This window comes from Arachis duranensis, chromosome 7 (assembly GCF_000817695.3).
Source record: "Arachis duranensis cultivar V14167 chromosome 7, aradu.V14167.gnm2.J7QH, whole genome shotgun sequence".
Taxonomy (NCBI): domain Eukaryota; kingdom Viridiplantae; phylum Streptophyta; class Magnoliopsida; order Fabales; family Fabaceae; genus Arachis; species Arachis duranensis.
The window spans coordinates 59,441,365-59,465,218 of record NC_029778.3 but is presented as its reverse complement, the minus strand read 5'-3'; the positions used below and the strand labels follow the sequence as shown (position 1 = coordinate 59,465,218).

Sequence of the window (23,854 nt, the reverse complement as noted above, 5' to 3'; positions counted from 1 at the left end):
AAGTAGATAAAAGTCACATTATCTTTCAATCACTAAAATTTTAAATCAATAATAAGAAAATACTCAATTAATATAAAAATCTCTGAAAATATATTCCCGAATAAATAAAATAAATCATAAATAATTTTATGTTCAAAATCTGGGGTCTTACACTCCCCATCTTTAACAGCTGATCTAAACCGCAATCATGACAGAGAAATAAGTGATACTCGACCCTTCGATGAGCTTGCGATTGCGATGACCGGTACTCCTGATGTGGTACTGGTTTCTGGACAGGGTGGAGCACCGAATGGTGTGGAAGATGTACTGCAGGATGATGATGATGATAATGATGATGATGATGATGTGGAGTCTGTCACGATTGCCAATGATAGTGATGATGATATAGCAAGGAGTAATCCAGCTGGGGGTGGTGGAGTGGCTAGTTTAGGAATTCGACATTACCCCCCGCACTTTTTAACTTTTCCCTTGGATTCATTTCTTTTAACCAACTGGAAGAAGAGGAAGAAAGTCAACAATCAAGTGTCAAGCTACTGACATTAAAGAATGACTTGTTGGAAGGCAACCCAACCATGAGTATAGTACTATTGTGTTTGTTTCTTTTGTTTATCTCTATTTTCTTTCATTTTAGTTTATTTCCATAGTTTTCTCTTACTTTTTAATGTTTATGATCGTGTGCAGTACTTAAAACAGAGACAGAGACATTTAGAGATAGAAACAGAACACCTTGGGGAGAACCTTGTACTGGCGTTGAACGCCAGCCAAGGAGAAAGTTAGGTGTTCAACGCCCATGAAAGAGAGCTTGCTGGCACTGAACACCAAAATGGTATGGAATGGGCGTTCAACGCCCATTGAGGAGTAAAATCCTGGCATTGAATGCCAGAGCAGGTGTACTCTGGGTGTCCAACGCCCATTGAGGGGCAGGCAGCTCGAGCTTTTCAGCCATCACCAGTGGGTCCTACACAAATCCCACCAACCCCACCCACTTCAAATTCAAACCTCTCCCACCCATACTTCCCTCCTATATGACTAACAAGGGACCATGTTTTCTTTGCTTGGGGACAAGCAAATTTTTTAAGTTTGGTGTTGCAGAGAAAGCTCTGGGATTATGCTATAGGAAGGTGGATCATCTTCATAAGCAGTAGCCGCTGACACTAAGATGGTCACATTCCATTACTCCCTTGCTTATGTTAATTTCTATTTTCCATTGTATTTTATCTTATTGTCTGTTTTATATTTCTAGTTGCATAATCAACTTTAGTATCTTGTTCTTTACTTGTCTTGCCTTAAGCTATAAAATATCCTATGTATCTCTCACCATGCTTAAAATAAAATTTTATTTGAAAAAGAATAGTGAGATACATAAGCTCGAGTTATATAATAAGAGTAGTTCAATTATTTTGATGTGGTGGGCTCGCTTTTACTTTCTGAATGCATGAATTAACATTGCATATTTGATGTTGGAGTTAAGTGTATTGGTTCTTGAAAGAATGATGAAAAAGGAAAAGTATTTTTAGTGATATTAAAAATCCAAAAAATTTTATTCTTGAAGCAAGAAAAAGCAGCAAAAAGAAAAAGAAAGAAAAAGAAAAAGAAAGAGTGATAAAAAAGAAAAAAAGAAAGAGAGAAAGAAAACAAAAGAAAAGAAAAAGCCAAAGGATCTTAAAACCAAAAGGGAAGAGCAAGGATCCAAGGCTTTGAGCATCAATGGTTAGCAGGGACTAAGAAAACAAAATCTTGGCCTAAAAAATTCAAATAAGTTGCTTCCCCTAACTAAATGCTTGCGGTGTGAAGGTGTCAAGTGAAAAGTTTGAGAGTGAACAGTTAAAGTCGTGATCCCAAAAGTAAAAGAGTGTGCCTAATAACTCTGCACACCACTATCTGAGACTTTAAGTAAAGCTAAAGTCAAATCCAAGGGTTCCCCTAGTTAAGTGATACGGGAAAACAAAACGCTTTGGATCACAGCCAGGCTAAAAAAAAAGTTGTGTTCAAGAATCAAGAAAAGCTAAACTAAGAAAGTCAATAATATCATCCGGATTCTAAGTTCCAAGGGATGCCAACACTTCCGAGATTCAAAGAAAAGTGAGATGCCAAAACTGTTCAGAAGTGAATAGCTACTAACCCCGCTCATCAATTGGAACTGAGCTTTATTGGAAACTTTGAGACTTATTGTATCTTTTCCTTCTTTTTAATCCTACTTTGTTTTTGGTTTCTTGGGGACAAGCAGCAGTTTAGGTTTGGTATTCTGATGAGCGGATATTTTATACGCTTTTTAGAATTATTTTCATGGTGTTTAAGTTATGTTTTGTTCAGGTTTACTATGTTTTAGTAGGTTTTAGTGAAAAATTCACATTTTTGGATTCTACTTTGTGTTTGTGTGTTTTCTTATGATTTCAGGTAATTTCTGGCTGAAATTGATGAGTTTTGAAAAAGTACTAATTCAAAGGTAAAGAAAGGACTGCAGATACTGTCAACTCCTGACCTTCATGCATTCAAATAATAATTTCTGGAAAAGAAGTCCAATTGACATGCTCTCAACGGCATTGGAAAGCTAATTTTCAGGGCTTTCCAGTAATATATAATAGTCTATACTTTACTTTGGAAATGATGGCCCAAAACGGACGTTGAATGCCCAAATCATCCCCTGCTCGGCGTTGAACGCCCCAAAAGGAGTAAGCTCGGCGTTAAACGCCCAAAATGAACCAAATTCAGTGTTCAACACCCCAAGAGGAGTCCAAGCATGTGAATTCACCCCCAAGTTTAGCCCAAACACTCCCCAAGTGGGCCCAGAAGGGGATTTTTGAACCCTTTAGCATAGTTTATCATATTTTTGTAATTTTTAATTATTAGTAACATCTTTTAGGTCTAGTATTTACTATAAATAAGAGACTTCCTTCTTCCTGAGGATCAGGCCTCCCAGGAGGAGAGAAGCATAGACACATTACTACTATTATTTTCTGTAAGCTACGAGCAACTAAACCTCCTAGGTTAAGGTTAGGAGCTTTGCTGATTCTCATGGATTAATTATATTACTGTTTCTATTTCAATCCATGTTTGATTCTATTCTATGATGTATCTTCGTTCTTCAAACTAATGCAACCGGGTGGAACGAGAGTATGACCCGTTTTCTACATAGGTTCTTGTGAGTCTCTAGAGGGATAACATTGAATCACAAGCTTGATTATACATCTCTTAGACGGCTAATCCACGACTTCGTTGGAGACATAAAAACATCTGTTCAGCCGAGGTACAGGGCGATTAGGGCCTTTATGGTATAGACTAGAATCATAAAGCTTCATTCTCCGATCCAGAAGATCTGACCTTGTCTATGGTGTTTTGATTAGAATCACCAGGGATTGAATTGCTAGAGCTTCACCCTCGTTCAGATTGGATGAGCATTAGCACCGGCGTGTGATCTGAAGCAGAGGAGATTAATGACCACTAGCTCCGACATTAATCATTTACAGTTTGCCATGGAATGATTTCATCCATTGTTGGAGTACGAAAAGTAAGAAAAGTTTATTCAGAAAGAAGAAGCATCTTCAATGCCTTAACCGATTTCTTGTCACTGTTTTCACACCAGTTCAGCAATTCTTTCCTTATTCTATTTTTATGCATTTTTCACAACCACTATCTTTCTATCCGCCTGACTAAGATCTGCAAGATAGCCATTACTTGCTCAATCCGACAATCCTCGTGTGATTCGACCCTTACTCACCTGATGTATTACTTAGACGACCCGATGCACTTGCTGGTTCATCTGTGCAAAATTTGTGAAGGTCAATTTTGTGCACCATCTGGCCACGTCGATATCAAGTGATCACAGGATGCTTGATTACCATGTGATCTCGGTCTTTATACTGCCTATGATTAGAACTGATGCTGCCGTGTCGATCAAGGTACTACTAAATGCGATAGAGGCACATTTTGGTTTTAGACCGACTTAAGGGGGAGTTTGGTTGGCTAAGCAAAAGGTCGTGACTCAAATTCATGGAGATTGAGAAGAGTCATAAATAATGAGTTGCCGCGGTGGGTATTAGGCGTGCAGATGACGATGTTGGGTAGTGTTACAGTGTTGAGAACGAGTCCTGTGCAAGTTTGTGGGCAAGTCGATGAGTCATATGCTTATTTCCATCGTCTCTTTTAGACACTCCCACCGTGTATGCCTTCTAACATTGTAAGCTGTTTGTTAGTGTTAACGGAACCCACTTGTACGGCAAATACGGGGGTACACTGCTTGTTACGATTGATCAGGACGGCAATTCCAATATCATTTTTGTCGCATTCACACTTGTGGAGGGTGAGAATGTAGAGCCGTGCTCATTCTTCCTATCCCACCTTTGGCAGCACGTAACGCCTCAACCAGGTATTCTAATCATATCAGATAGGCACAACAGGATCAAGGGCAAGGATGCTAGGAGGTTTCTTGTGAATGTTGGTCATGCGAAGATTGAGGTTGAGTTTGACAACTGGTATGACATCCTCCGCTCTGAAGACCCTGCATTGTGTGACTGGGTTAATTGGATTGACTATGCATAGTAGATTTAGCATTGAGATGAAGATCGGAGGTTTGGGCATATGACTATGAACCTCTCTGAGTTGTAAACTCGATACTGAAGGGTGTAAGGAACCTTCCAGTTTGTTCGTTGGTGAAGTCCACATATATAAGGAAACTCGATTTACTATGTGAAAAACCATGAAGTAAATCGAAATATGGTGTATTGATTTACTATCGGTCATGTCAAACCATGTGTATGTCTTAGTAAATTGACCCTACTTACTTCGATTTACATGAAATCCCAGTAATTCAATACAGGATAATTCGATTTACTACAATATTATATAATTTGAATTGGTTTAATTCAATTGATGTAGAAATATGCATAGAGACATTCAAATAATATTTTCTGTTTTGGGTGATTCATGTAAAAATGAGTTGCCTTTAGTTTATATAAGTGTTTTACACTATTTTATGTTATCTATTATACAGCAAATATATTTTTGCAACTATCTATTTTTAATGTTTTATTGTTCATCTTTTAATTATGTTCTCATTTTATTATGATGTCAAGAATTATTGTATCATTAGTGTTTCCTCATTTCCTGTTTCCATTTCAACGAAGAACATTACTCTTCAATGTAAATATATATCCCAGCAAACTCAGTTATCGTTTCATTCATGCACAAATATTTATCCACTAATTTAGAAATTTAATAAATATGTACAGTTATTAAATAGTCTAATTTTTTAATTTTGAAAAGGCAGCTAGTTTGTTATAAAGAAAAAGGGTGCACACGTGCGAATGTCTAAGCATAAAGGAATACACTTTTTTCATTCCTCTTATTAGAGAGCCGGAACAAGCTAAGCCAACAATTGAAAGTGCTAAAACACTTTTAGTCCTTTTTTTATATCATGCATCATGCATGTATATATAGTAACCTATTCTCATTCATGAATAACCTAAGTTACACTGAGCTTTTTTAAAAGATAGATATATACTAACTAATAATAACTACATATCACATGAGAATTAAATTATTAAATTATATTATCTATATGCGACACATGATATTTTCTTTTGCTGGTAAGTTTAGGTAGACAAAAAATAATCAGTCTAAATAATTTAAATTTATTTTATTTAATATTTATTTATTATGATAATGCTAAAAAAACAAAAAAATATTTAATATTCATTAATTATTACAATAATTAATGAATATTAAATACGACAAATTCTTTTTACTTTTGACTAATATTTTTTGTCACTACATATTTTCGATTTATTATATGATATGATGTATTAAATAAAACCAAAAATAATAAATTTTGATAAATTTTTACTAATATTTTTTATTACCAAACATTTTCATTTTCAGTATACTACCACTTGCTTTCTAGGTTCAACTTATAATTTGTAATTCTTTTGTGTTGAAGAAAGCAAAATAACATTTAAAGTAATGTATATTTTAACATAAAGATGTTAATTAACAAAGAACGTGCAATGATATCCATCCTGACGATACTTTCTGATGTTTTGAACTCTATATACACTTGCAATTTAGTATTTTGATTTCATATATTTTTGAATTCTTAAGAGAACTTATATGGAAAAAAACTTTACAACAATTACCTCCTTTTGGGAATTTTGATTTGGTAGTTGGTACATGCCACACTGTAAAGGGACTGGGATATGTTTTAGGAGTTGATTACTCTTTAGTTGTGCCCCACAATGAGTAGGCATTAAGCAAACACTCATTATCAAACCATAATGTTGTTTATGAAATATAATTATCGTTAGACGTTAAGTTGAGAAACTCATCCAATTAATTAATTGACATTTATGTCTTCAAGGCATCAACACGTAACATTCACAACCATATATAATAGAAGCTGTTCCTCCTTTCCATAATAATATTTTTTTAGTTTATTTTTTATTTTTTATCAAATTAATTATCATTTTTAGACTTCAATAATTCACTAATTAATGTATACTTGTTATATTCTTCAAATATTTATTAAAAATAAAATATTATAAAAAAGAAAATATATTATAATTAATAATGGGTACGTTTCTTTTCTTCTCTTTTAAACTTATAGAGATTCAATAAAATTTAATGATTGTCTTTACAACATATAAAATTAAAAAAGGACAGATTACAAATGAGCAATGTTCTGAAAATCGAACCGGATTGGTTGGTTCAATTGAGTTAATCGAAAACTGGTTATCTAGTCGGTCTAGGCCACTTTTAAAATTGTTCTAAAAAAATCGATGAAAAAACCGGTCAAATTGGTGATTAACTGTCGAATCGGATGAACCGGTCGGGTTTTCAGAACGACCGATTTTCCAAAATCCATCAAACGGTATCGTTTTGACGCTGAGGAAAAAAAGAAGCAAATTTAAAAGCTGAAGGCTGAAGCTCATAACATCCCACCCACCCCCTTTCTCTCTCTCTCTCTCTCATGCCCAGCAAACCAGCAAAAAACCCTAATGGCCTAATCCCATCCATAATCCTCTCCTCTTTTCAAATTCCAAGAATAGCCACCATCCACCATCCCACTTCAGAGCTCGAACTAATCGCCGAACCTTTCTCTCCCTTCTCTATCTGTCGCCCTCTCTGTCCGAGCTCGCTTTATCGCTGTGGGTCGCGCCGCTTCACTGCTCCTCGTCGTGGGTCATTGCCGTTTCGCTGGTCCTCGTCGTGGGTCGTCGCCGGTTCTTGGATCCTCGCTGTGGATCCTCGCCACTTCTCTCCTCCTCGTCGTTTCTCCTTCTTCCCTCCTTGCTGGCGTCGTTTCTGCTTCTATGCTTCGCACTATGTCTCACTGTCATTGCTTCTCCATCGTGGCTTCTCTTTTTCGCGTGGAGTATCAAGTCTCTAGTCTCTGCTTCAACCATCGCAGGTCTTAGATCTCAGGTTTCAAGTCTCTTCTTCTCTGCTTCAAGCCTTCAACCCTCTCAAGTCTCAAGTCTCAGTCTCTAACACTCCCTGATTCTATTTTCCTGACTCTATCTCTTTGAAATTTGAAATTTATTCTGAACATGCATATGATGTATTATTGATGATTCTGCTGAATTTTGAGATATTAATGTTTTGAATTTTTATTTCAATTCAGTCTGTTCATATTGAATTAATTCTGTTAAAGATTGAGTTATAAATTCAATTGTTTAATTCATTAATTTGACTGAGATTGATGTTTAGATCCAACCTGTTGTATTTGTTTTGGTGAATTGTTGTTTTGCTGTTATTGATTCAAAATAAAAATATTGCCACAATTCTCCATTGAATTTACTATATGGCTTCATATTGGTTGAATTATGCTTATGATTCTTAAATTAGATACATGTTTTGGATGTTTTAGTGAGTGACTTGATGTCACTTACAGAAATTCACATATTGCAGAGTTAAAATTTTTTTAATAATTTTATTATATATTTAATGAAACTGGTTCAATCGCGATTAAATCTCGATTGGATCATTGAATCATTAAACCTGTCACCTGATCGATTTAATAACCGATCCGATTCTCGCAACCTTGCAAATGAGAACTTCACATTCTCCAAACAAAAGTTTTCAATAAAATATGATCGGGGCAAGTAGATTTTTATTGAAGTTCTTTTGGTAAGCTTTTGTTAAATATGTAAGCTAAGGCTCTTGCTAGAAGTGCTTTAAAATATTATTTAAAAATACCAAAAATAGAATGTCTGGATAAAAAACATAAATTCAATATGGAAATTTTAACTTTTGGGTCTAACTAATTAAGAAGTCTCCTCAGACACATTTTAGCATGTATTGAATCCATTGGAAGTAGCAAAAGTTTCCATTCTGTTAAGGAATTAGGAGTGATCTAAAATTATTAGTTAAGAGAATAAAAATAAAAGGTTTTATTAATTCATTTTTCAATATATTTAATAATGTATAAAAAATTCTAAAATTTACATTTAATTTATATTTTCTATTAAAACTTTTTTAATAGTGTTCTAAACATTATATTTAATTAGGATACTTGTTATAAAAACTCAATATAAAATAAAATAATCACACATATAACTTTAACCTGATAATTTCAATCAATTTATTTACAAAAATATTTGAGAAATAATATAATATCAGTATAAAATAACTCTAAATTATCTTGTTTTTTATTACATTTTTATTTTATATTTTTTAATTATTATTGAAATATTATATTATTATTACGTGATTTAGAGGTTGATCTTTGTTTTTCTTTTTTTTTTTTCATTTGTGTTTCTTAAGAAAAAACTAAAGGTGATTTCTTGTCAATCCTCTTATAAATAAGTGGTTAGTTATTTTTTTATGATATCTTCAATAATTATTAGATACATTTAATTGTATCATTATAATTAACAACAATAATTTATTTAACCTGAGTTTTAAAAATCAAATTATAAAACTATAATAAAACTTTTTCTATAAATTACAAAACTTTTTAAAAAATCTTAATTTGTAATTTTTAACTTTTCTTTTTTCAATTCATCCAATTTATTATTTAGTTCTAACTAAAAAAAATAAAAAATAAAAAATAAAAAAGACGTGCCTGTCAAAGAGCTTGAATTCTTAGCATCTGTTACTTGCTTTCTTATGATAGAACATATGCCAAAGGTAAATGGTGCAGGTGAAGTCGACTTCACATGAAGTTGATATCTGAGAGCTGTTAGATGAAAATTTAGTCAAATCAGTCAAATTATCTAACGGTTCTCAGGAATCAACTTCACGTGAAGTCGACTGCACATAAGTTTCCACGAAGGTAAATAACACCGTGGCCGCAACAATTGGGATAATATGTGCTAAAACTAATTTAATATGATTTCTTTCACCAAATAAAACAACAATGCAAATAATTCAAATTTGTAACGATTAATGAGTATGCATATAGTACAATAACACGTGACTGCTATACCGGAAGCTCGAGATTAAAGAGAACTGGTATAGTTAGTGTGTGATTTGGTTTATATCTATTTTCATCTTTTGAATTTTTTTTCTAGAACTAGTTAATAAAAAGAGCAGTTAAAAAATGTTAAAAATTATAAATTAGGACTTATTTATAAAATTTTATAATTTATAAAAAATAATTTTATTATAATTGTGTGATTTGATTTTTAAAATTCAAGTTAAGAAAATATGGTTAATGTTAATAATGATGACACGATTGAATTCTTCCAATAACCATTTAACATGCCATAGTGAATAACTAATCTCTTGTGTATGAGAGAATAGGCTAGAATTCATCGAATTTAAATTTCAACACAATATAAAATAAACATGTGTATATTATAAAAAATACTCATCAGTTTGGTCTTTAAAGTTACACTCAAATCTTAATTTAGTCTTTGAAATTTTAATGGCCTCAATTTATTTTCTAAGCTTTTTAAATTTACTCTTACGGATATCACCGCAAGAACTAACGTGATTAAAATTTGAAAAATTTAAAAACTAAATTGAGGCAATCAAAACTTAAAAAACTAAATTAAAGCTTGAGCGTAATTTCAGAGATCAAACTGAATATTTTTTCGCATATTATCAATGTTTCAAGTCACCTACTCCCCTCTCCCAAAGAAACCCCTTCCCCTCCCAAAAAAAAAGAAAAAAAAAGAGCTTTTCCTTAAAATGATTTTGTACATAACTGTTGGGAATAATACATCATTCCCCCTTGAGAAAATACCTTTTACAGAGAAATAAAATAGACACAATCACAACAAAGAATTTAACGTGGAAACTCCAATTACTGGAGAAAAAACCACGGCCGTTGCCAAATGACAACCAGAGAATATCACTATGTGAAAATTATTACAACACATAGACTTCTTTCTCTCTAACACCGGCACCCCAGTACACCCACTCTCAAAGCAAATATTTAACTAAACCTCACAACACTCTCTAATCAAAAGGTATAGAGGAAAAGAAAAATCAGATACAAACTTTAAGTGTTTCCGACTGGTGCAAAAAATATAGAGAACTTAGCCTCATATTTATAGCCTAGGTCACCCACTCCATTTGCTATCCTAGGAAATGTGGGATTAATTCAACCAAATTCTAACAATCTCCACCTTGATTGAAATAGTCACACATCTTCAGCTTCCATAGTCAACACCGATAATTCTTTGCTGCCATTGTCTATACCGACAATCATAGTTCAGAGAACTATCATACTCCACCATGAAAGTATACTCACTTGGAATTAGACCACTCCAAGCATTTCGCCTTGGTACAGATCGAAACCTTGCTGAAAATTCATGGTACAACTTCCAAATTGGCTTTTCCTGGAAGTTCTTCAGCCATCGACATAACTCTGCCATACACCTTGCATCTCAACACCAACCAATGCCCGTGTGCAATTGTGGACCTGATTGCCACAACTTATCCTTATCCATGGCAGTGCGGTAATACTATGAGGATACTTTTTGTCTTCTAGAGAACATCATCTTCTCTCATAGAGAGAGCAATATTGCAAGTATCAGATTGAGAGCCTTTTTCTGAAACCGCATTACCTGGACAATTTCTCTTTACATGCCCAGACTTTCCACATTTCCAGCATGTTACACTCCTTCCACGATTTCCTTTTCCATAATTGTCACCTTTAGCTACAAGCGCTAAATCTGATGAAGTGCTAGCCTCATTTTTTATTCTTCTTTCTTCAGCAATGAGCTTACTAGCAACTTCTTCAAAATTCAGACTTTCTTTCCCATACATTAAAATAGGTTTGATATACTCATAGGAAGAAGGAAGAGACAATATGAGCCTCAGTGCCTTATCTTCATCATCAATTTTCACTTCAATTACCTCTAATTCAAAGACAATACCATTGATAGCACTAAGATAGTCGGAGATTTTCACATTGTGATCCATGCGTAGATTATGGAACTGCTCCTTCAATAACAACCGATTTGAGATGCCCTTTGCTTGATACAACCCTTCGAGTTTATCCCAAAGTTCTTTGGCTGTTTTCATTCCTTGCACATTTGCAAGAACATTCTTAGCCAAACACAGGCGAATAGCACTTGCAGCTCTCAAATCTAGTTCCTCCCATTCTTCATCCTTCATACCAGAGATCCTCTTCTTCAACGCCTTGTGCAAACCTGATTGTATCAACACATCCTTGACTTGTATTTGCCACAAGCCAAAATTGATTCTTCCATCAAATTTCTCTATTTCAAGCTTCACAGCAGTTGAATATCCTGACATTGTTGCAACCGTATACTGGAATAGTATAACTCAACTGTAGACCGTGCACTAGGAAGGGTCCCCATGAAAGAGAGGTGGGTCACAATGGACACACTTAAATACCAGGTCTTTCCTTAGCCAGAACCTTTCCAAACTGCACTCTCACAGTGTCACACTCCCTTCCAGCAACAACAACAGCAATCAAAGATCAACCTCAAGCTACAGGACAAAATTTTTTTCTGATGTGGAAGGTCAGACTAAACTGCAACCACAGAGCATACTAAGAATAAATCCCACCGAACCGAAGCTCTGATACCACATTGTTGGGAATAATACACCATTCCCCCTTGAGAAAATACATTTCACATAGAAATAAAATAGACACAATCACAACACAAGAATTTAACGTGGAAACTCCAATTGCTGGAGAAAAAACCACGGCTGTTGCCAAATGACAACCAGAGAATATCACTATGTGAAAATTGTTACAACACATAGACTTCTTTCTCTCTAACACCGGCACCCCAGTATACCCACTCTCAAAGCAAATATTTAACTACACCTCACAACACTCTCTAATCAAAAGGTATAGAGGAAAAGAAAAGTCAGATACAAGTTTTAAGTGTTTTCGACTGGTGCAAAAAATATGAAGAACTTAGCCTCATATTTATAGCATAGGCTACCCACTCCATTTGCTATTCTAAAAAATCTTAATTTGTAATTTTTAACTTTTCTTTTTTCAATCCATCCAATTTATTATTTAGTTCTAACTAAAAAAATAAAAAATAAAAAAGACGTGCCTGTCAAAGAGCTTGAATTCTTCGCATCTGTTACTTGCTTTCTTATGATAGAACATATGCCAAAGGTAAATGGTGCAGGTGAAGTCGACTTCACGTGAAGTTGATATCTGAGAGCTGTTAGATGAAAATTTAGTCAAATCAGTCAAATTATCTAACGGTTCTCAGGAATCAACTTTACGTGAAGTCGACTGCACATGAATTTCCACGAAGGTAAATAGCACCGTGGCCGCAACAATTGGGATAATATGTGCTAAAACTAATTTAATATGATTTCTTTCACCAAATAAAACAACAATGCAAATAATTCAAATTTGTAACGATTAATGAGTATGCATATAGTACAATAACACGTGACTGCTATACCGGAAGCTCGAGATTAAAGAGAACTGGTATAGTTAGTGCGTGATTTGGTTTATATCTGTTTTCATCTTTTGAATTTTTTTCTAGAACTAGTTAATAAAAAGAGCAGTTAAAAAAATGTTAAAAATTATAAATTAGGAGTTATTTATAAAATTTAATAATTTATAAAAAATAATTTTACTATAATTGTGTGATTTGATTTTTAAAATTCAAGTTAAGAAAATATGGTTAATGTTAATAATGATGACACGATTGAATTCTTCCAATAACCATTTAACATGCCATAGAGAATAACTAATCTCTTATGTATGAGAGAATAGGCTAGAATTCATCGAATTTATATTTTAACACAATATAAAATAAACATGTGTATATTATAAAAAAATACTCATCAGTTTGGTCTTTAAAATTACACTTAAATCTTAATTTAGTCTTTGAAATTTTAATGGCCTCAATTTATTTTCTAAACTTTTTAAATTTACTCTTACGGATATCACCGCAAGAACTAACGTGATTAAAATTTGAAAAATTTAAAAACTAAATTGAGACAATTAAAACTTTAAAAACTAAATTAAAGCTTGAGCGTAATTTCAGAGACCAAACTAAATATTTTCTCGTATATTATCAATGTTTCAAGTCACCTACTCCTCTCTCCCAAAGAAACCCCCTTCCCCTCCCAAAAAAAGAAAATAAAAGAGCTTTTCCTTAAAATGATTTTGTACATATCCGATTAAAAACTTTAGATTTTGGAAGAAACGTTGATGTCAGTATCTTAACCAACACAGAAGAATAATTCTATGCAACCACTCTTTGGTATCATAAGAAATTGGTAAGAAAAGATGACCCCACCTTTTTCTAACCATTAGGTTCGATGTTTAACTCAAGTCACCATCATGGAAACTCAGTCCAACCGGGTTTAACATTCCGATCCACCAACTCCAACCCATTTCATGCAAATATGCAGAAGATGAATATTATTATATAAACCAAATTCATTTCACATCATCTTCCTCAGAGCCTCCTCTGTAGTTTCCTTTATTTATAACACTGTTTCCCTTTTCTCTCACATTTTTTTTCATTCAAAATGGAATCCTCAATTGTGGTTGTTTGGTATCTATCTCTATTTCTAGCCATGAACACGGTTCTCCCTACATTGGCAAAAGTATACACCGTTGGAGAGTCCATAGGTTGGGCAATCGGAGCTGATTATAGTACTTGGGCTAGTGACAAGACCTTTCATGTTGGTGATAAACTTGGTGAGTTGAGATCCTTTTGGTTTCATGCACATTAGTGTCAGAGGGTCGCAACAAATTTTATTATTTTCGACTAAGAAAAATATTTTTATATATATGTCAAAAAAAAAAGTCCAAATGCACTGGCGTGTATACACGCTTTCTTTTCTGTATCAGCCAAATGACGGCTAAAATTGGTATAAAAATACTGCTCTTTGAATTTTTTCTAATATTAAATTATGAAAAATACCATTATGTCAAACCTTTAACCAAAATATGTTTGTTCTATAGTGCATACTTAGGAAATTTTTTCATAATTCATTCAAAGTTTTCAATGATCATTTACTTGTTTAGATATTAAAGTTAGCTATTTTTCACTATGTCCGCATTCACTTTATTTTGTTCTAAAAGACTCAAATGAGGTAGAAGTCAAATCGATTTTGATAATACACTAGTGAATTTGAATAAAAAATTGCATCGTAATTAATAATTATAATTATTCTTTATATAATATTAGCGCTCCATCTAATAAGTGATATAAAAGCCAAGATGGTGGATCCTTTTTCTAGATCTAGGTAATGCACAAGCACAAGTGTTTTTCACGTGTTTTAGGAAAGGGAAATTGCAATTGGAAGATAAAATTTGGACGTTGGCAAGGCCGAAATGCATGATTACAAAAGAAATTCTGTTAAGAAGCCAATAAAGTATCTGTGTAAAATGTGTACAATGATCTGTTCATTCGTATACTTATTTTCTGTCTATTCCTCTATCACTTTCTTGACAGTAAATGTTAACCTCTTCAAATTAAAGTTCACATTGCAAAAAAAAAAAAACAGCTAGTATATCAACAAAATTTTTTTTTTCTTACAGCATTTAAGTAATAAAGATTTTTTATATTAAATTTTAAATTCTAAATTTGAGATGGTAGATTTTAGTAGTATAAAAATTAAAGAAAAGTGTTAGGGAGTTAATAAGTTTTGTGATTTATAGCCATTAATTAATTATTATTAGTGTTTTTAGTAATGTAAAATTATATTTAATAATATAAGATTATTCACTTTTCTTTTACTAATTAAGTACCGATCAAATTTTAATAAAAGTGCTATCCTTTAAACTGTTTTAAAATAAAATGTTAACTCAAAATATTATTGACTAATTTTAAAAATAAGTGTTTGTCTTTTAATATTTCTCTTTATTTGATGTGCCATAGTTTTCAACTATGGAGCTGGGCACACAGTAGACGAAGTTAAAGAAAATGACTACAAAAGCTGCACAACAGGCAATTCACTTACTTCAGACAGCAGTGGTGCCACCACAATTATTCTCAAGACTGCCGGCACACATTACTTCATATGCGCTGCGCCGGCGCACTGCATGGGCGGCATGCAACTTGCTGTCACGGTGAAGGCAGCTAAAAAGGCTGCCTCTCCGACACCGGCTCCAGCCCCAGTGCCATCAAAGGCAAAGGATTCATCTTCTGATACCAAAGGCACACCTAAGGCATCTACCACCCCCGCAACTGCTCCAACAAGAAGCACAACCAGCACACCAACCAAATCCGGCAGTTCAAAAGGGGATATTTCAATGGCTCCTAGTTTATTCTCACCGACTTTTGCGCTAGTGTTGATTGTTTCCTGGATCTCCTACTATGTTATGCTGCCTATGGTATGAGTTTGATTATAGGATTGGACGATTGGTCAGGATTGAGGCAATTGGTTTCTTGTTCGTTTTCTTTGTTCTTTTAAATTTGTTTTCCACTTTTGTTCAAACTCAGATTTTGATGTGATTACTGATCAATATGTACCCTTGTAGATGTGTCTTATAGCATTAATTATAATGTAGAGAAATGTTAGAAACAAATATTTGTTAGTAAATTCTGGCCAATTCTTTTTAAAATAACATATAATTTATTTTTTTATAATATATCAATTTTTAATTGAATGTTATTTTAATTTTATATTTAATTATATTTGTGACTTAAATTACTTTAATTAAATTAGAATTAATATCTCAACTATAATAAAACTATTTTATAATTAATTTATTATTTAAAATGAATAATTATATAATTTTTAAAATATTAATAATTAAATTCTATTTTCTCTAAATCATTCTTTTCAATTTTTTTTTTCAGATTAGGTACTCTAATTAAGCCTCTCTGTAATAGCTTCCATTTCTTCCTATTCTTTCATAGTGGTCACGTCTTCCAAAACGGTACCCAAAATTTCATCCCATCAAGTAATTAATTTAAACACATTTTGCCGAAGTGAATCTATACTATACCACTTCTATACTATACCCAAAATTTCATCCCATCAAGTAATTAATTTAAACACATTTTGCCGAAGTGAATCTATACTATACCACTTCTATACTATACGTGCTTCAAATATTCGTAATATAAAAAGTTTAAATGTTATTTAAAAAATATTAGTTTATATTTTTAGAATATTTTAATTTAATTTGATATATTTTAATTTTATTTATTTAATTATTAAATTAGGTCTTTATGTTTGTGAGCTTAGAGTTTTCTATATTTTAATCTAATAAAAAGTTATAAATACTTCATAAACTAGGATAGTGGTAGTACAGAATGATTTAGAGGTTTGAAAATTCCTTTTTGATTTTGTGATGAAACCATGATGTGAACAATTGAGATTGAAGAGTTTCTCTTTTGTTGCATCAAAAAATTGGCTGGGTAGAAGGTTGAGGAGTCTCTTCGATTCAATTCTCAAACTATAGCGTTGACAAGTTAGGTTGAGGAGTCATTTTCTTGTTGCGTCAAGAAATTGTAACACCCTAACTACCAAAGCTCACGCTTCCGGCTGCGTTACTCTGATAGCTTGGACATTACGACGACTCTTATACTATTTAATACTAAAATATGAGCTTGTTTAAAACTTTAAACCGCAATATCGCTCCAAAATACTTTTGTTATGCAATGTACATCCATACATACAATACAACTTACAAAAACTCTCAAAGAGTACATACCTATATATATATATTAAATAGTTTTACAAGCATCAACCAATACAATTCCTATCCCTCTTACAGAATATATAAAGATAAAGGCGAGGGAACAATAAACAATAACTAAAGCAATACAAAACATCACGACAACAACTAGATAAGCTCTTCGTGACTTCTGCGTCCATATCCTGAAAGGGGAAAATTGTAGGGGGTGAGAACATCATCCTCGAAAGGGTTCTCAGTAGAGGTTTTTTTTTTGGGAATTACTATAATAGGATACGCGAGATAAAATCATTTCAGTGATTAATAACCGCCTTATACATCTTTTCAAAAGCAAAGGTTTACTATCAAGAAAAATCTGAAACCTTTTCTAAAAGAGGAAACTGTTGATTTTATCAAAAATTCGAAAGCCTTTCAAAAGGTTTATCAATGCTGAACCAAATTAGTCTTTCATACATTTCCAAACCAGAAACATCAACCATACATGGCCTTCGGCCCACCTCATGACCAACCACGACTCTAGGCCCAAACAACCCAAACAACAACCAATCACTACGGTCCAACAGGGTCTCAGTCGCAAACACAATTAGGAAAGTTCAAGCACAAACAAATAGTTACATCAAGTAGAACAATTAGCAGTTAATCACAAGTAATCACAAAGGCAAACTAAGTACAATATCCACACCCAAATAATGTCACATAGATGCATATGATGCATGCCTGTCCTAGTGGCTGATGATATCAGCTCTCGGTTATATAGCCAATCCGACAAGTCCTGGTAGCTAACCATTGGACTGTCCCTCTGTCGTGCATCCTCAACTCGAGTTATTCATAATCATAATCATAATTCACATCCAACACCCTCACTGGTGTATATTCACGGGGGCGATCTCATCCGGAACTTTCATAGTGTCCGGCCACATTGACAACATAGGGTCAGCAGAGTATTGGGTCTCAACCTGGAGTATGTGGTGGCTAGCCACTGCTTCTACCCAGGAAAACTCGTATCTCAGATAATTGGAAGTGCAACAATCACAATATCAATAACTCAGCATATATGCATTTATTCTCAGCCATAAATCAACATTCATCTCACCCATCCGACTTAAATTCATGATTCATAGTCAGCCATCCGGCTCATAACATATTCCACAATTAGCCATAATTCATTATCATACACAGCCATTCCAGCTCATAACAAAATAGCACTTCCATCATCCAACATCATCAAATCCACAAAATCATCATTTAAGCCATAGCTCACTTTTTCTCAATTCAATTCACTTTGAAATCAAATTTCAGCTCTTTTCAGCCTTGGCTTTAAAGATCTCATTTCTCAAATCATTCCGGCTCATAAGCCACTTTTACTCAAAGTAAGTTCCTTTTTTAAAAATAAAGCCACCCTTGGCATCCTTTTACCAAAACTTCCAAAACCATGGCAAGTTAAAGATTTATTTTGAAATATTCAAAATGATCCATCCAACAATGGGATTTTATAACAAAAGTCCCTCGGCAGAGTCTCAAGTCTTTAGGGAAGGACAACCTATATCAATTCCTTAAAATTCATTGAAACTCTTAAAACCAAGATTCTTGGTTCAAGTAAATAAAAACTGAATTTATTATGAACACGAGTAATATAAAATCACAAGTTCCAATCCAATCCAAAATCAATTCACTTGAAACGGAACCAGTCCATTTGAATCAAACCACTTTTAGATTTCTTCTTGAAACCAATTCTCTAACCTCTTCCAAAATGTTTCAAACGTAATTATTCAATCAAAAATCCAATTTCTTTTAAAATCACTAAAAGCTCCTCTGAACGAAATCTTTAAGTCTAGCTAAGAGCAAAAGTCCTTTTTATATTAAAATCAATATTAGAACATAATACTTCCCTTCAGTGACTCAAATGGTAAAATAATTCATTTCTAAATAAGTCGAACTCAAGACATAAAGTTCACTTAAATCAATTAAGCTCGAAAACATAAAAATTCTCTTAATAAATAAAATAATACAATTTCTCAAATCCAAACCATTTTAAATAACTTTTCAAAGAAAGTCTAGGATTTTTATAGAAATTTCGGCAACACCTCCCCTAAAACTTGGACTTTGCCACCCGGTTCGGGTCCCAACTAAAATGTTCCACAATCCTTTTCAACAGTCCAAATCCAAAATCAGTTCAAGAGCAAGCAAAATCCAACAGTCACCTCATTTTCATATCTCAAGGAAACCGTTTCAAAATCAAATCATTATCAACCGATTAAACTCATTTCCAAAAGTTTAAAGAAACAGTTCAGCAACAATTCATTTATCAAAACCAAATCAATTAAAGCAAACCAGGTTGAATCCAAAAGAGTATTCTATTTTTCACATTATCAAGAAAATCAACTCAACTCAAATCAATTCTCAACGGATTAAACTCAATCTCAAATCTTTAAAAGAATTAACTTCAAAAATATTCCGTTTCACAAAGCCTCACAACAGTCCAGTCAAACAAACATTCATAATCATTCAAGACAATTAAACAATACATAAGACTGATACAATCACCAAATATACATCGTCTCACATTAGTATCCATATGTAATAATTCCAATATATAAAACATAGTTTTTGGAGAAAGCTCCTACCTCACTATGCAAAACCATAACCCAAACGCGTCACAGGAACCTTCTCTCTCAACCCGGAATCACCGACAACCATAGCCTCAGATCCAAGCCACTTTCGCAGTAACCACTGCAACTCTAATAGCGACATACAACAACCGAAACTCAATCTTATAGCAAATAATGCCACAAAACCTCAGCGTATGATAACAGAGTAGTAACTAAAGGGCTTTCAAATCGAAAACGCTTACCAAAACAAAGAAGGAACGGCTAAACCGAACAGTGGAGGTCTCCGAACTGGTTCGGCGGCAGCCCGGCAGCTACCTCAAGCGGTAGAAGCGGCCAGAAGCTTCGACGGTGGTTCCGGTGGCCACAAGACTGCTCTTGGCGGCCTAAACAGCGGCAAGGCTTTCTCCTCCTTCGGTAGCAACAATAGTGGTGTTTTCCGACAACCACAGATCTCCGGCAACAGTAGTAGAAGCTCCAGCTAAGCACCGCAGAGCAGCAGAGTGGCAGCGACGGAGGTAGACGACAGTGATGGGAACCATCCCAGCCTCGGACCTCTCCCCTTATCCTTCACGCACGTCGAGTTCCTCCTTGTGCGTCTCCTCTCTCCTGGCAAAACTCCATCAACGGCGACGGCAGAACGGTGGCGGTCAGTGGCGCGACAGCAGTGACTGGACGCAGCTCCTCCAGCTCGCGTCTTCTTCTCTCCCAGCGTCACTCAGTCTCGGCCTTCCTCCTCGACACGACGCGGCGGTGACTGGGCACAACTCGTGGCTCCATGGGTGATGGCGATGAGGCACAAGCTCCCTCTCTCTCTGTGTGTATCCGTTCGGCAGCGACGGTGGTGGCGAGGCCCACCTGTGCCGGCGCCCCTCCCTCTTCTCTTCTCGTCCTTGCCGCAACTCAGTCTCCCTTTCCCCTTTCTGCTTTGTTTTTTCTTTGTTCAAGAAGAAGGGAAAGCTGTGTGTTTTACTGCTTCTGGGTGAGGGAAACATTGTGCGTGCTACGGCTGGGTGTTGGGGGGAAACGGGTAACTGGGTTAGGGTTTTTCCAATTTGGGAATTAGGATTATGGTAAAATTAGGTTTAGGGGTAGTTTTGTGATTTCAAATGAAAATAAGGATAATATAGTAATTAGAAATAAATTATAATCCATCAATAATAATATATAAAATACTATTTGTTCATCAATTTCACAAATTATTTTCAATAAAATATTCAAATCTAATAATTAGAGATAATATAATTAATTTTCTTTATTCATAAGAATTAAAGCATTAGTTTCTAAAATCTCAATTATTTAAAGTAAATCATAGAATCCTTATTATTTTACTATTATTAAACTTTATAATTTAAATATAGAAAATAATCCAATAATTGTAAAATTGAAAAATAATCTTAATTTTATTTCAAATTCAATTAATCGAAACTAGCTTTAATTTTTCTTTAATAAAAAAATTTCTGAAATTAAAGTTACAAAAATACTGAATTTAAAATTAGCTTATGATAATCTTTTTTTAAAAGTTCTGGGTCTTACAGAAATTGGGTAGAAAATAAAGTGATTCTCTTTGTACTCAATTTCAATCTATTATTTTTGTTTCTATTTCAATTTTAATGTATCTTTTTTATTTAGTTTGAATCTTTATCTTCTTATTTATCTTTTATTTCTTTATCACTATAAAATTCTCATTTTTATCCAATTTTTTTTTATCTCCTTTGATAATGTTATATCATTTTTTATATCAGTTTCATCTAGTAATTAAGATTAAAATTTTAGCATAAATTAAATAGTTATATTTATTTAAAATTTTTAAAGTTCACAGAGTTTATAATTTGGTAAAAATATCTTGAAAAAGAATAAAAGGATAGATAAAATAATATTCAAAACATTCAACTATTATCACGGTAAAATAGTGATGAGCGATAACATTGAGAAGTGATAATCTGCTTCAAGTAATGAAAACTCAGAAGTGTTTTATTAAGAAAGAATGATTTGAAAAAAAATTGAAATTTGTTTCTTAATATTTCAAAAAATTAGATAATTATCCATTTTAAATAATAACATAATTATAAAATCATTTTACTATTGTTAAGATATAATAATTAACACTAATTAAATTAAAGTAACTCAAGTTACAAATATAGTTAATTTTTAGATTAAGATAAGGGTTAAATATTTTTTTCGTTCGTAAGATCTGAGGTGAAAATTAAAATTGTTCCCGACCTTTTTTGTTATTAAAATCATCCCCAATGTTACAAAACGTTATAAAATTGTCCTTTTCTACTTTAATTGTATTTTTTTGACCAAATTACCTTTAACTATTAATAAAAATAATATTTAAAAAAAAAAAAACCCCACCTGACTCCCCAACATCTCTTCTTCACTCTCTTCCCTCCCACCCCCAATCCCCTTCCTCCTACACTATGAACCTCTTTGAACTCCCCCACCCCAAACCCCATCCTACCATTTGAGATCATCAGCAGCGCTGCCGCATGTAGTCCTAGCCAAAGCAGCACTCTAGACTCTTCCTCTCCTCCGCCGCCGGCACCCATGCCGCCAATGCTCGACCTCACACTCTCCCCCTTAGCCACCTCCGCCGACACAACGACGGTGTTCCCAGTGGATCGCCCAGTTATGTTCTTCGAAGCGTTCGCTCAAGCTAGGATGTGCGGGTTTGACCGTCCCGTTGTCGATTTTCGACGCGCCGCTGTTGCCGTTGCTGCTTTCGGCGCCCCGCTGTTGCCGTTGCTGCTTTCAGCGCAGCTGGTGCACGAAAATTGCAATCACACTTTTGCAATCCGCAAAACTAACCAGCAAGTGCACTGAGTCGTCCAAGTAATACCTTACGTGAGTAAGGGTCGAATCCCACGGAGATTGTTGGTTTGAAGTAAGCTATGGTTATATTATTATTCTTAGTCAGGATACCAACAACAGTGTTTTTTAAGTTCAATTCTAAAAAGTGAAAGGGTATAAAATAAATAATTGTTACTCAATAATGGAGAATATGTTGGAGTTTTGGAGATGCTTTGTCTTTTGAATTTTACTATGAAAGAGAGAAACACACAAAAGACACAAGACTTAAAATTTTTTAGATCTAATGCTCCTTGTTTTCAAAATTTTGGAGGGAAAAACACTAAGGAACACCAAACTTAAAAATTTTAAGATCAAAACACAAGAAAAACTCAAGAACACCTTGAAGAATCACAAGAACAACAAGAACAAAAGAAAGAACACCAAACTTAAAATTTTTAGAAAACCAAAATAAATTTTTGAAAATTAAAGAAAATTAACAAGAAAACACCAAACTTAAAGTTTCGCACAAGATTTAATCAAAGAAAAATTATTTTTGAAAAAAATTTTAAAAGGAAGATACCCAATTGCCAAGAATATAAGCCAACGCTCTAGCCAACTGAGCTATAAATGTAACGTGTTTTAATATTATATATAAAAAAAGTATTTTTGAAAACTAATATTTTGAAAAAGTACAAGGAAAATACGAAAACACACAAAACAAGAAAAACCAAAGATCAAATAAGAGAAATTGACAAGAACAATTTGAAGATCAAGGAAAAACAAATAACATACAATTCGAAAATTGAAAGACAAAGAAAAGCATGCAATTGATACCAAATTTAAAACATGACACTAAACTTCACAGAAAAACTAAAAAATTAATAAAGAAAAATAATATTTTTGAAAAAGTTTTTAAAAGGGATAATAAAAGATGCAATTCTAGTGACTCTAAACCAAAAGGACTAATTTTTCCTAATCTAAGTGGTGGACGAAATTGTGATCCATATTCTTTAAATTGTACTCCTTGTACTTTTATGGAATTTGAAATTGGCACGAGTGAACACAACTCTGTTCAACTAACCAGCAAGTGTACTGGGTCGTCCAAGTAATAAACCTTACGCGAGTAAGGGTCGATCCCACAGAGATTGTTGGTATGAATCAAGCTATAGTCACCTTGTAAATCTCAGTTAGGCAGATAAAATTATGGAATTTAGAAAATCAAATAATAAAAAGAAATAATAAAAGGGATACTTATGCAGATTCACTGGTGGGAATTTCAGATAAGCATATGGAGATACTGTATGGCTCAAGGACGCCTACTTTCCTACTGCTTCAACTCAATCCTTCTTACTCCTTTCCATGGCAAGCTGTGTATAGGGGTTCACCGTTCGACGATGGCTACTTT

At 33.7% G+C, this 23,854-nt stretch overlaps 1 protein-coding gene and 1 long non-coding RNA gene across 2 annotated transcripts; one reads left to right on the top strand and one right to left on the bottom strand.

Annotated features, from left to right (window-relative positions):
* Positions 1-13,845: 13,845 nt before the first annotated feature.
* LOC107459191 (blue copper protein) lies at positions 13,846-15,885 on the top strand. The gene is made up of 2 exons (XM_016077408.3): positions 13,846-14,098; positions 15,285-15,885. The coding sequence occupies exons 1-2, from the start codon at positions 13,927-13,929 to the stop codon at positions 15,743-15,745; spliced, it is 633 nt and encodes a 210-aa protein (XP_015932894.1). The 5' UTR covers positions 13,846-13,926; the 3' UTR covers positions 15,746-15,885.
* A 1,190-nt stretch (positions 15,886-17,075) lies between these two features.
* Positions 17,076-20,675, bottom strand: LOC127740688 (uncharacterized). The gene is made up of 3 exons (XR_008001494.1): positions 19,902-20,675; positions 19,675-19,788; positions 17,076-17,235 (listed from the first exon to the last, which is right to left on the bottom strand). It is a non-coding gene; the product is annotated as an uncharacterized LOC127740688 (long non-coding RNA).
* Between the last annotated feature and the right edge of the window lie 3,179 nt (positions 20,676-23,854).